This window comes from Nuphar pumila, chromosome 3 (genome assembly GCF_984573655.1).
Source record: "Nuphar pumila chromosome 3, dmNupPumi1.hap1.1, whole genome shotgun sequence".
In the NCBI taxonomy this organism is placed as follows: domain Eukaryota; kingdom Viridiplantae; phylum Streptophyta; class Magnoliopsida; order Nymphaeales; family Nymphaeaceae; genus Nuphar; species Nuphar pumila.
In genome coordinates, this window is record NC_143251.1 from 4,912,191 (window position 1) to 4,926,111 (window position 13,921).

The window sequence follows — 13,921 nt, forward strand, 5'->3', positions numbered from 1 at the left end:
CTGAATCCCACAATTTTAAGTGATCTGTAACTTATAACTTGGTATATGACTTTCCACAAAAGAAATTTTGCTATTTTATCTTATGGGATGGTCAAATTTTCTACATACAAAAGATTGATAGCACTTTGTTGCTTGATTCCTTTCTCACCAAGGGACGGAGGCCTTTTTCATTGTATTTTGAATAATTTATAAAAAGGTGCAAAACATTTGACATATTTACAAAGACAGGCTTAATGTTTTGCAATATTACGTTTAACAGCCTAGGTTAACAAAATATTTCTCAAATGACCACTTCACCGACTGAACGGAACCCATCGATGTTTCAAAAAGTTACTATTTTACCCCTGTACTGAAAATGTAGACGAGGGTGTTTGCCGACCGCCGGACTTCGCTGTTCTCTCTCTCTCTCTCATTAATCCTCTATAACATTTTCGTTATTCTCATCTCCCCATCACCACCGACACACCATTTTTGTAAAACAGAAACCATTCTCGATCATTTCAGAACTTTACACATCCCAATCGGGTTCTTCCCAAACATTAAATGAACACCACAGAATTGATGGGTATTATATCGATTGATCTTTCATTTCATGCATCTGAAACGTGCTTGATACTTTCAAAGAAAAATTACCAAATTTTATCCTTTAAACCATGACTAAATGCCCTTCTCTTCCATTGTTAATCTCCCGAAATGTCTACAAGGGAATTCCAAGCCCTCCGTTCACCCCCAAAAGGTCCTTTTCAAGCTCCAACAAGTTTCACAGTATGAGATGCTGTTGGTCATTTGGGCTGTGATCCAGCAGCGCAAGGAGAATATCGTTTTCAGAATCATAACTTAAGTACCTTAACAGTATTGGCATCATCTCCAACAAGCTCGAGATCGTTGAGCTCTCCATCATTGTTTAAGGGATGAAGGAGTGAATCGAGTTCCTGTGGCAGGGCCTCTGAGATTTTCGCGGAGAATTTTTCAGTGTTTCCTGTCCGTCGATTTAGTGGCGAGGAAGCTTTGAGAGAGAGAGATAAGGGTTAAAATTGACTTTTTTCACTCACAAACATTAAACTGAAATTAGATGATGATGTGACTTTGAGCCGCTATTTGAGATATACTTACAAAAGTTGACCATTTGAATGTAATATTGCAAATGTTAGGCCTGTCTTTGTAAATAAGCCAAACAATAGGCACCTTTTTGCAATTTTTCTTGTATTTTTTTTATGTCTTTTCTCTCTCTCTCTCTCTCTCTCTCTGTATATGAGTTGTATCAGCTCTTCAGACCTAATAGAGGAGAGAAAAAGACACTTTTATGCAGGCGGCTCTCTGACATGGATCTCGTGTCGTGTCTTCATAAATACTTTTTAATTAAAAAGTGCATAAGATTAGTATATCCCGTGTCCTTTTAGGCGTGTCCATGTGACATATTCGGGCAACACAAACAATTGGTATGCACACCTTTTGACTGCAGCCCAAACCATTTGCAGCCTCGTTCATCTGGTGGGCTGTCCGTAGATTCAACATTTTGCACTGTTTTTTTTTAAAAAAAATTGATTGGTGAACGGTGAGCGATAGGACAATTTTTTTTTCCCAAATACAAGATGATATACCACGAAAATTGCTTAAACATCGAAGGGCCTAAAGGTCATTTCTGGCAACCAATAAAAGCAAAAGAACAAACCAAAAAAGAAGTCAAGAAAACGGCACCGTAGCAAACACTGTTTTGCTTCACGCAAGGGGTAAAGGTGCAAGTGCAAGCGTTCATCATTATGACAAAAAAGTCGGAAAAGGTTGTAATTTAGTCAAACGACTAGAGCGATAAGGAGCTAAACGGATGATGAGAGTCTGTGTGGACCTGGTGAAGGACAAGCGATAGGGTTGGAAATTGTGTCCTGTTTGGTTTAGGTTAAGAAAATACTGTAGTTGGTCTAACCCTTCCCAAGACATCATGGTTATTTTGTCTTTTAAGTCTTCCTGTGCTCATATTTTAAGCCATGGTTTGATATTCAGAAACTCAACTCGACCCTTTTTTCTTGGCCTAGCCAGAGCCCAGGTCCTGTAAAAAATTATAGGACGACTCTTACAGTAGTCTATGCCTAGCCCATTCATGCTAATAACGACTTGGCAGAATTAGTATGTTGGCCAAGTCAAGCCGATCTAGTCCAGGTCACTGAGCCCATGCTCATTTTTGGTAGGTTTAGCTTAAAACTTGGCTTTGTAAGAGATATTTTGCGACAATACTGATGGTACACGAAATCTAAGGTTGACCTGGTAGAGTATGCAACTACAAACTAGAGGGAAGATGTGGGTTCAAGAAACTTTCTTGTTCATATCCCCAACTATCCACAGAAAATATCACACCATTTGGACTCAAAGTAATTCCTTCACTTTTTGTGATCTAAAAGCGTCCATGCATGCAAGAAGTTAGCTTTCTCTCTCTCTCTCTCTCTCTCACACACACACACACACACTATATATATATATATATATATATATATATATATATATATATTATGTGTGTGTGAAAATATTAATAGCTGCTAAACAGTTTTATGTCCCAAACATCCTAAATAATTTTTAAAAATCATAGTTGCATGCATGTTTTGCATAATTCCAATCTGCAGATGTGTTTATCAGTGTTTATTTACAGAAAACCACATTATGGCTCATATCAATTTAATGAAAGAAATTAATTTTTAGGTATGTCAAGTTCCATTAATTTTTTGCCACTCTAAAATCACATCTAAATATGAAAAATATCTAATCTAACATGTTTTCTGCTAAGTATAGTTTGGGAGATAGAACTGCTTATGACCTGCGGATTACCCCTCTCTCTCTCTCTCTTTATATATATATATATATATATATATATATGTGTGTGTGTGTGTGGATTAATACATATATTTCGTAAAGAAATACATTGTTTTTTCAATGCTAAAAGAAACATGTAAACGGTCCCAATGGAACCAAATGTTATTAAGTAATGACAGCAGAAATTACAAAAAGTATTTTGCAAGAGGTCTGTCGATTCTGTCCAATAAAAGTTCCACGTCACATGATGAACCATCCAATCAGGATGATGCAAGTGTGGGACCACCCATCCCAACGCTGGCTGAGGTCAATGATGAATACGGCTGGTGAAGGAATCCATCTCATGTTCCAATCAATAATTTTGCACTGAACGACCGCACATACCCTTAAGCCCTTTGCATTTCTATTACAACTAGGACTTGGGGGACACGGTTAGCACGTAGGACACGGGGGACCACATGTGCCTTGTGTCTATAAAACTTCCTAACCTTTTTTTTTTTGTTGTTGTGAAGGTCAGGAGGAGTCTATACAACCTCCTTAACATTAACAAGCTAGGTTAGTTGCTCGTTCCTTGCCGCAAGGTTGAAGCTGGGTATATGTGGGTAGGGGACCTCAAGGTTTTTGATCAATTGGAAGCTAGCCAATGTGCGGTCAGTGATAGAGTTTTCTCTTGAATTATCCAAAAAAGAAGTTGGGTTTGACCAAGCTGTTCAATGCTTGGTACGAAACTTTTGACTAGGACCACAACCGAACCCGAGTCCTAAGTTCCTAAACGAGTTGGGTGGGTCGATCAATAAGTCAGGCTGTCAGGGCTAGCAATGTAACTTCATCAGCAAAACTCGGAAAAAAAAAATAAACAAAACTAAAAAGGTAACCCGTGAATATAGCCAAAGTTAGAAAAGTAACCATGGTCAATGGGGTTAGGTTTGTTAGTGGTAGAGTTGTAGACGCTTTAAATAAGGGAAGGGGGGTCCTGCGATTTAGGCCCTCACAGCCACAGGGTGTAGATTCTCCTTCAGTTGGGTGTTTTTAGGTCCTCCTCCTTTGTCTTCTGTCCTCTCTGTCCCTCCATTAGAGGGCTGATTCAGGACACTCCGGAGCCACAAAGGAGGAGGCCTCGTGTATCCCCTCCACGACACTAGGTACTCTCTCTCTCTCTCTCTCTCTCTCTCTCTTTTGCTGTGGCTATTGCTGTTTCTGGTTGACACAGGTTTTCAATTTTAGCCATAAGAAGGGCGAATTTCTAGTGGGTTTCCTTTTATTTTTTCCTTCCCAGAACAGCCTTTCTTCTTCACATGCCTGATTTGCTAATTGGGTTCCTCTATTTCTTTCCGTTCTGCGTTTGTTGGGTGTCAGTATACAGTATTGTTGTTGCATCCATGGCGTCCAGGACTCTGGTTCTGTTGTTGGTGTGCCTCGTTTCGGTCCTCGCCGCCGTCTCGGCGGCGCTCGACATGTCGATCGTGAGCTACGACGAGCGGCATCCGAGCGGCCGGACCGACGGGGAGGTGAGCCGGATTTATGAGTCGTGGATGGCGAGGCACGGCAAGGCCTACAACGATCTGGTGGAGAGGGACAGGAGGTTCGAGATCTTCAAGGATAACCTCCTCTTCATCGATGAACATAACGCCGGGAACCGCTCATACAAGTTGGGGCTCAACCGGTTTGCCGATCTCACCAACGAGGAGTACCGATCGATGTACTTGGGCACCAAGATGAGCAAGAACCGACGGCTCGCCCGTTCGCCTAGCCCGCGGTACGGCGTGAAGGGGGGAGAAGAGCTTCCTGATGAGGTCGATTGGAGGGAGAAGGGCGCGGTCACGCCGGTGAAGGATCAGGGGAGCTGCGGTAATCATCAAAATTATCTTCTTGTTTTATGTTCTTTCTTCTTTGCTGTCGATGAGATTCTGTTTGTGTTTGGTTCATAGTTACCGGAAGTTTCTTGCTACGTGGGAAAGATTGCTTTAGAAGTGAAAAGCTCCTCTCTCTTCGGAAGGGAGGGGAATTTCTGTTCTGAAATATGGGAAACTTAATTTCCTTTAGTGGGAATCTTGCTTGCTTCTCGGTTCCCAGATCGCTTCTCTTTCCCTTCCTTGAAGTTTTCCTCTTGCTTCTTGTCACTTTCCACTTGCTTGTTCACTTTTAATTATTTTCGTATTAAAAAGTAATACTTTTTATAACAAGCTTGCTTGTTGGTTTTATATCGTCGTCTTGTGTTCATGCCCATTTCTTATTTGCTTCAGGCTGTACTTCATTTTGTTTTTTATGTGTTTTCTTTTCATCTTTCATGCACTTGCATAATTGCCCCTTCCACTTCACTCATCGCTTCTTGGTAACTATGGCTTGGATTCTCGAAGCTAAACATAATCAATTTGAATTCGTGACACAGAAATTTGAAATCTTAGTGGAACACTTGATTTGTTATCTCATATCTGCTCTTTGCTGCTGCTGTTTGTGTGATTCTTAGGGAGTTGTTGGGCATTTTCGACGATCGCTGCTGTCGAAGGCGTAAACCAGATCGTCACCAACGATCTTGTTTCTCTGTCAGAGCAAGAATTGGTGGACTGTGATATCTCTTACAACCAAGGCTGCAACGGAGGCCTCATGGACTATGCCTTCCAATTCATCATCAGCAACGGTGGTATCGACACTGAAGAGGACTACCCTTACAAGGCCCGTGACGCTACCTGCGATCAGTACAGGGTAATTCATGATTGCCCCTTCCTCTTCTTCTTCTTCTCTCTGTTTCTCTGTTCTTCTGATGCTGATTAAGAGAATTGTGAACAGAAAAATGCCCGTGTTGTTACCATTGATAGCTACGAGGACGTGCCAGAGAATGATGAGGAGGCACTGAAGAAAGCAGTTGCTAACCAGCCTGTGAGCGTTGCCATTGAGGCTGGCGGCAGGGTTTTCCAGCTGTATGAGTCTGTGAGTTTCCTCTGTCAGTCTTGCCCTTGTTCTCCCAACAATTCTGTTAAGAGATGATCTAATGAAGTCATTTATTTCGGCATCGCCTGTAGGGTGTGTTCACTGGAATTTGTGGAACAGCGCTAGACCATGGAGTTGCAGCAGTTGGGTATGGAACAGATGATGGATTGGACTACTGGATTGTGAAGAACTCGTGGGGTGAAAGCTGGGGTGAGAAGGGATACGTTAGGATGCAGAGGAACGTTCCTGGAACTCCCACCGGAAAGTGTGGCATCGCCGTGGAGGCTTCTTACCCCATCAAGAAGGGACAGAACCCCCCTAAACCCGGTCCTTCTCCTCCTTCTCCAGTGAAGCCACCAACAGTCTGTGACAACTACTATTCATGCGCGGAGAGCACCACCTGTTGCTGCATCTATGAGTATGGGAGGTACTGCTTTGCGTGGGGTTGCTGCCCTCTTGAGTCAGCCACCTGCTGCGAGGATCACTACAGCTGCTGCCCATCAGACTACCCCGTCTGCAATGTGGATGCTGGCACCTGCCTTGCGGTAATAAATCTTGGTCTTGAATTATGGATCTTTGTTTGATTATTGGCTGTTTCATGCGTTTGTTTCAATATGGTTTTGTCTTTGTGATTTAATCTTGTGGGTTTTTTTGGTTTTGATTCGTTGATGCAGAGCAAGAACAGCCCATTTGGAGTGAAAGCACTGAAGCGCACCCCAGCCAAGCCATTCTGGTCTCTTGGTGCTCCTCGGAGAAGCAGCAGCGCTTAGATGTAATAGGAAGGAGACGCTTTGCTGGTTCCTGCTGCTAATAACGCTTCCTTGTGAGGGGAGGGGATTGCTCTGTCTGATTTTATTTCCTTGGGGATGCAAAGTCCATTATGGCCATTAAGGACGATGGGATTGGTTCTTTCTGCATTCATAGTTTAATTGAAGATTGTAAATATTTTATATGAACTAATTTCATATTGGTAATATTGCAGCTCTGAATCTATATCGTTAGTTTTCTATTTTGTTGGCATCTTTAAATGTTTCTTGATTGATAATGAGCCGTGCACGATAAAAACGCTGGGCTCATTTGCAAAACGCACTGTTGTTTCTTTTCTAGGCTTTCAAAGTGACTGGTTTGGAATGTACAAAAAGTTCTGGATAATGAGCCTTCTGTATTTGCCTTGTCGGAAGGCGTGCCTGGCATCCATCTGTAGGTCTAATCATCACCTTGAATCTGCAAGTGAAAAGAGTGTTTTTTTTTATAGGCAAGCTGGGTAAGGCAGACCCCTACGAGATGTCTCTTAAGCCCCATGTGGCAGAGGGATTCAAACCTATGCCCGACCCCGCTTACCACATGGGAGGGATACCACCTCAATGTGTTCTAAGACGGTAAAAAAAAATGTATATGTGATTCTATAAGGTAGGCAAAAAACTCTATATATTATTCTAGATATGTGCTCTAAGGCAGACAAAAAACTTTATACGTGATTTTATCATGAATAATATGTTTTAAGGCAGTAAAAAAAACTTTATATGTGATTATATCATGCTCATATATGTTTTAAGACAGTCAGAAAAACTCTATATGTGATTTTACCATGCTCATATGTGCTCTAAGGCAGACAAAAAACTCTATATGTGATTCTATCATGCTCATATGTGTTCTATGGCAGTAAAAATATTATACTAAAATATTATATAAAAGGTCAGTACTGATAAACAAAATATACTGAAATAAATTATATCCAATGCACCTAAATTAAGGCAATCAAAGTTACATGAAATCTAACGACATGCAATATATTGTATGAAACTTTCATACCTGAGAGGCACCTGCAATCGAAGTTTCCCTGTTCAGCAAAAAACTGTTGAACTCAGATCGGAGAACGTCGGCGATGGTTTCATGTAAGTGGTCACACATTGTGTCCTCAACGATCTGGCGTACATCATCACCAGAAAAAATAGGATGCTGCTTGGAGCTTATGTCGATGGAAGAAGTCTGTGAGCCATGACTGGAGGAAGCAATGACAGGTGAGGTGTTCATATTACTCCCAAACCCGAACACACGACCCTTTTTTGGTTCACCTACTGCAATCACCCATGCTGCAGGATCAAATGATGGATGCTAAGTAGAGTCATCGTCATATCGCTCTACCATCTGTTGCTCATATGCCTCCTACAAAATAATGTTTACAGTATGCATTAATAATTAAGAATTACAAAGAAAATGGTAACTTGTATATTGCAATGATTATTAATAGAATAATCTTTCCTGATAGTAATAGGGCCATGGCCCTTCCACTGTAGTTGATCATCTATTTCGTCAGATGTTTTTTTTGTTGCAGTCTTCATATTGTGCAGCATGTCTGCAAATCGATTGACAACCACATTCTACCACACCTTTCTTGCATCATGTTCCTCCACCGTAGTCGCGAAGCAATTCAAAGCCTATATATATTTTCAAAAAGTTAGTAGACATGACTATAAAAAAAAATTAAATACGAAACACATTAACTATGACAAACAACTGTATACCGTGAATGATGACCACAATCTGTCTATCACCTCTTTTGAATACTCTTTTCATTGAGCGACCGATCCTGGTAGATGTTGAAGAAGTGAATTCCTAATCTCGCGTACTACTTCTTGTGGCTCAAACCTCGTGCTGCACATGAATTGGTACACAGTAAATATCAATATAAAATATTTATAAGATATGCAATAAGTGAAAACGAAATACTTACGGTCGATTATCGATATACACTATTCGAATGAGTCTTCTTGTGCCAGACTGAGAATACCCTGCATCCTGTGTTGACTCCTGACTTGTGTGATCAACTGGTGTAGATGAGTTATGTACAGGCAAAACATCATCTGTAAAAAAATATGTTAGAAATTCTCAGAATGCGTATTTCAACTAATCAAACATCCAATTAGTTAAATGATATACCTATCACAGGAGCCCGTGAAGATGAAGGTTGAGCCTGACTACTACTGGATGAACGACCACTGTAAGCTCTACGAACCATATTCTAACAAATAAAAAATGACATACAATACATTCAAATAATTCGCATAAAGTATTACAATACATTCAAATAATTCAAATCATTCACATCAAAATTGTTTCTAAATTCTTCTTCATGAAACGTCCAATTCTGATAATCACTCACAAAACCCTTCTTGTATAGGTGATGTCTAACGCCATGAGGTTCTACAAATCAATTATTCTTATAAATCTTGCAGGGACACCTAATCCGACCTGTGGGATCCACTGTACTGACACTTGCCGTTGCAAATTCAATAAAACTTTCAACACCATCCATATATTCATGCTATAACTCATTGTCCACTATCCTACAGTACATTCATTCATGGTTTGCAGTCATTTTGTCGTATGATGTTACGAATAGTATCCTAACTAGTTAAAAGAGAACCATCAGAATGATATGATGAAAAAAATATCAAATTTATCATGCAATATATGATGTCATACAATCACAAGAATTATGATGCATGCATTGATAACTTAATATTTTCATGTGCAAACTATTCATTACACGATACATTCATTTGAATCATACTTTCATTATACAATTTCACATGGAAGCCATAATCAAATTGAAAGTAACTACATGCAAGCATGGATACAATCACATCAAACATTGCAATGCATTGAAATCATTCATATCAAACAAATGTCAAACATGTACCTGCAACAAACACACTTCAATATCCCGCTAATTACTACCATGCCTAGCATGGAATCCGTACTCCAAAAATAAGAACACTTCTATTCTCATACATTAAAATCATGCTCAGCATGATCTCCGAAATCCAACAAAGCAGTCCTAGATATCAACAACTAAGTGAGTGTGTGAACAATAAAGTGTTACATTCAATAAATTAAATAATATGTGATGCGCTTGCATCACTTACTCACCACGGGTATTTACCCGATTTGCATTGTTTTTGTCACTTACTTACCACGGGTGGCGGGGCACAAGCGAGTTCCGTTGAGAAATCTACAAAAAACACTATGTTAAAATGAAGTCAGCACCTGCCAAAAAAAAAAAAACCGAGGCAAATGAAAACATCTTGCATAAACCTTTTATCTAAAAAATGCGGCCCTTCCAGAAGCCGGGCTTTGGTGCACGTATTAGCTCTAGCTTTACTAGAGTTATCAGAGTAGCAGGAACCATCAAACAAACTATAACTGATTTAATGAGTCATTCACAGTTTCACAGAACGCAGGGGGCGACCCCCTGCCTGCCGGAAGCGCAGGGGGTCGACCCCCTGCCTGTCGGAAATGCAGGGGGGGGACCCCCTGCCTGCCGAAAATGCAGGGGGGCGACCCCCTGTGCCCTGCTGCTGAAAACGCAGGGGGTCGATCCCTTGCTGCTGGAAACGCAGGGGGTCGACCCCCTGCCGGAAACGCAAGGGGTCGACCCCGTGCCGACGGAAATGCAGGGGGGTCGACCCCCTGCCAGAAACGCAGGGGGGTCGACCCCCTGCCGATAGAAAGTTTTACCTGCACGTCGCCGAGTGGAGGCGAGAGGCTGACGAGGAGCGGCGGCCGGCGAGCGGTGGACGGTGAGGGTCAGAGAGAGGCTGACGGGCGGCAGGAGGAAGAGGGCGGCGGGAGGCAGAGGGCGGCAGGCGAGGGCAGTGGAAGAGGCAGCGAAACAAAAAAAGAAAAAGAGGGTTGAGATTAAGGATTTACGTGACATTTAGCGATGGATTAGCGATGAAATTATTTCGTCACTAAGCCATCGTAAATAAAAAATACGAAAATAGCAACGGAATCTATTCCGTCGCCAAATTCGTCGCTAAATGGCGCGACTATTATGACAAAATACGAAAATAACGACGAAACCTATGCCGTCGCTATTTTCGTAAATAGTATTCATTTTAGCGACGAATTTGTTTCTCTCGTTAATCCGTTGCTAGTTAGCGGCAAAATTATTCTGTCATTAACTTTTGTCGCTAATTCCATATTTTCTTGTGGTGATTATGGAAGTTCAGTGTCTTTGGCAAGTTAGTGCTTATAATCAAGGAGGTCGATAAAGAAGGAATGGATATACTCCTTTATCTATGAATAACGGTAGTTCTGAAAGTTCTGATATAATGTCGATTATTTATTTGTTTGTTTTTTTTGAAAGGCTGCGGTTAGGCGGACCCTACCAAAACAACAATCGTCCCATGGGACATAGGGATTTGATCCTGGGCCTTCAGCTTGACACAGGACCCCGCTTGCCACATGGGATACCACCTCGTTGGTTATTTAGAAGTGTTTTTATCTTAACACTAAATCAATAGTCCACAATATATTGCATTGTTTTTAGATGCATTGCATGCCATTGATTTTTCATGTTTTAAAAACTATTTCTCGATGTTAAAAAATCTTTATAAAACATGTTTTTTATTAAATAAATTATAAAGGTTACATATGTAAGGTTCGATTGATGAAATACTCATTTTTTGCAGGAGAGCTGTCCAATCACCGTTAGTGTAGATTTTGGAGAGAGAGATGATGATGAATAAAGATACTTTTGAAAAACATGAGTTGGAGATAGCTATTGACTGATTCCAACGATACATTGTTGGAGCCGGTTATGAATTTTAGGGCCTGTTTGGAATCTAGGAACCGGGATAGGAGTTAATCATTTTACCAAAAATTGGTTAAACTACCACCGGTGGCTGTTTGGAAACTGGTAGTTGAGATGGGAGTTAATGCATTTGGGATGGGAGGTGGCATTGTATTTACACTAAAGCTGCCACTTCCCATCCCAGCTACTAGTTTTCAAACTGGGCCTTAAAGATAGGAATGAGAATTTTGGAAGGGCTTTAGGTATGAAGCTAGTTGTATATGGATCTGAACCTCCGAACAGCAAACAGGGCTGATGCAGGTCATTGGACCAAACTTGTGGGCCAAATCCACCAAGCAAAATGGGTCTCCGGAAAAACAAGATCAAGCCTATTACTTCAGTTCTCAAAATGGCAGCTGCTATTGAGGATTCAATCGAAGATGTTGAGAACAAAGACTCTTATCAAGACTTGGTGAATGTGAGAGGATCCAATATTACTAGAAAACTAGATTTGAATTTGAAGCGTGTCCTCTTAGCCGCATCATCGTTTTATGAGACTCGAGTAGTGCTTGGGTTGAGCATATTTTTATATCTGATCAAATTGTCTCAGTGAAGATGGAGAAGGAAGGAAATACAGTCATTGCTTCGGGGATATATGCTTACAATTATTATGTGAGCCGCAGAGCTCTTTTGGGTTCATCTCAGGAATCATTCTACCACTCTTTCGTGGATCTTACATTTGAATTTGAATAATGAGATCCAGATGCGATAAAGTATTATATTTGAATTTGAACTGAATCCAAGTCCATCACAGATCTGAATCCAAATACATGTAAACATCAGATTCCATTAGCGTTTAAGCCAGTTAGATCTGGATTCTGTTTTAGCCTTTTCCATTCAAATCTGGATGAGCTTCTGAATTTAATTGTGCAAAATTCATTTGGGTTTGATCGAGTAATGCAAAGGTTCAACCCGAGTGTGATGGGTATCAATGGGTTGGACCCTGGCGAAAATGGGTGGGTCCTGACCCAGATCCGATTGATGTGCCAGTACGGCGTTTGACCTGACATACTATAGGTAAAACCATACATAGATCCATCAGGATTAGATAAATCAAACCTCGCGTCTACTCAGTAAATTAACATAAGGATCCAAATCATATTTTTTAATATTTGTTACATTGAAATTTGCTGATCATTGTTGGAACTCAGGTCAGATATGGGTCTGGCATTGATGCAGGAGCGGAACAGAAGAACCGGGTTTATAAGGATCCATTTGGATCTATTTGCATTTTAGATTTTTTGTTTGCTATTTTGGATATTGTATTCGGATCATTGTATTTGATCCACAATTTTATGATAGATTCTATCTTTTTGGAAAACTATTTTAAGAAGGTAGTTTGTTTTGATTATAATAGAAATATCTTTTTTTTTAAAAGCATGAGAGTTCTAGTTGTCAATTCAGATTTGGATTTGAGATAATTTATAGTTTTACTGATTTTAAGTTAAATTTCAGTTTTGTGGAATTTCCTTTTAATTTTTTGCAGTTTCGTAGATATTCTTAGATAAGTTTGTAATTGGGTAGCAGCGGGGGCTCCGCTTGTCTGGTAGGAGCAGTTAGTGCACGTCACTTTGTGTTGGGACGTTGCAAGTTCGAATCCTAATGGAATATGCCCAGCTTTCTCCGTCCAAAAAAAATTTGTAGTTGGGTAGATTTTTCTGTAAATACATCAGGAATGAAATTACATAAACAATATTCGGCCGGTATATTAATAGGACCCGATAAGTCTGACCTGAATTCTTGATCAAACCTTTTTCTGTCATAACCAATCCCGTCGAACTCAGTATGGATCAGGATCGGGTATGAGGATCAGGCCATACCCGATCCATTGAAACCCCTATTTACACCTCTTATCACACCAATGAGAAACTGAGTTGTTTCTCAAAACAAAAGGGCCGGCCCTAAGAAGTTCTTTTTTATTTTCAAGATCACTGCCGTCCACTTTCCACACGCTTTTTATGTGAAAAGTCACTTGTCTCACTTTCATCATGGGCATTCATTTTTCTAGTTTTCTTTCCTTTGGTTTATTTAATGAGTAGCTCCACCTTACCTTGGGGTCCATAACTTTTGTGAATTGGTATTCAACCCGGTTTTACTCGATCGGTTCTTGCAAATTTATTCTTGAATCGACTCAGACCCGAAACCCTTTTTTACTCAATCCCACTTTAGAATCCAAATATTTTGGACTCTATCCATTTGGTTCTTAAAAATGTTTATCTGAACCAACCAAAAGTCGAACCAATTTATGATTTAGGCGGTTATACCCCATCCAATTTTAAAGAAACCCACTTAAACTTGCTTCCCACCTATCCTTCTATACATATATCATTAACATCAATATAGGCGCCCACCTTAATAAATCAAAACCAAAACTATGAGTGAACCATTTTGGACCTGGCCCATTTCATACCCATTCTAGAACTAAGCTCAAACCCATAAAATCTTGACCAAAAGCCACTCTTAACCCTGTCTCATTTCTGTCTAACTGTCTCATTGAAGATGGGCCTCTGTTTAAAACTCTGCATGCTTATACACGAACCAATTAACCTATAT

The 13,921-nt window shown here is 40.4% G+C and overlaps 1 protein-coding gene across 2 annotated transcripts; it reads left to right on the top strand.

Annotated features, from left to right (window-relative positions):
* The first annotated feature begins 3,782 nt into the window (after nt 1-3,782).
* LOC149841711 (cysteine proteinase mucunain-like) lies at nt 3,783-6,739 on the top strand. Of its 2 annotated transcripts, none has more exons than XM_089998662.1 (6): nt 3,783-3,944; nt 4,159-4,650; nt 5,270-5,505; nt 5,590-5,730; nt 5,823-6,275; nt 6,405-6,739. In XM_089998662.1, the coding sequence occupies exons 2-6, from the start codon at nt 4,182-4,184 to the stop codon at nt 6,498-6,500; spliced, it is 1,395 nt and encodes a 464-aa protein (XP_089854788.1). In that variant the 5' UTR covers nt 3,783-3,944; nt 4,159-4,181; the 3' UTR covers nt 6,501-6,739. The 2 variants fall into 2 exon arrangements, with proteins under 2 accessions (XP_089854788.1, XP_089854789.1); XM_089998663.1 differs by having other exon boundaries at nt 3,785-3,944; nt 4,166-4,650.
* The last annotated feature ends 7,182 nt before the right edge of the window (nt 6,740-13,921 follow it).

Coding starts and splice junctions, on each gene's coding strand:
- LOC149841711 (XM_089998662.1), top strand. CDS start 4,182: ATGGCGTCCAGGACTCTGGTTCTGTTGTTGGTGTGCCTCGTTTCGGTC. Junction 4,651..5,269: donor GAAGGATCAGGGGAGCTGCG/GTAATCATCAAA, acceptor TGTGATTCTTAG/GGAGTTGTTGGGCATTTTCG. Junction 5,731..5,822: donor TTTTCCAGCTGTATGAGTCT/GTGAGTTTCCTC, acceptor CATCGCCTGTAG/GGTGTGTTCACTGGAATTTG.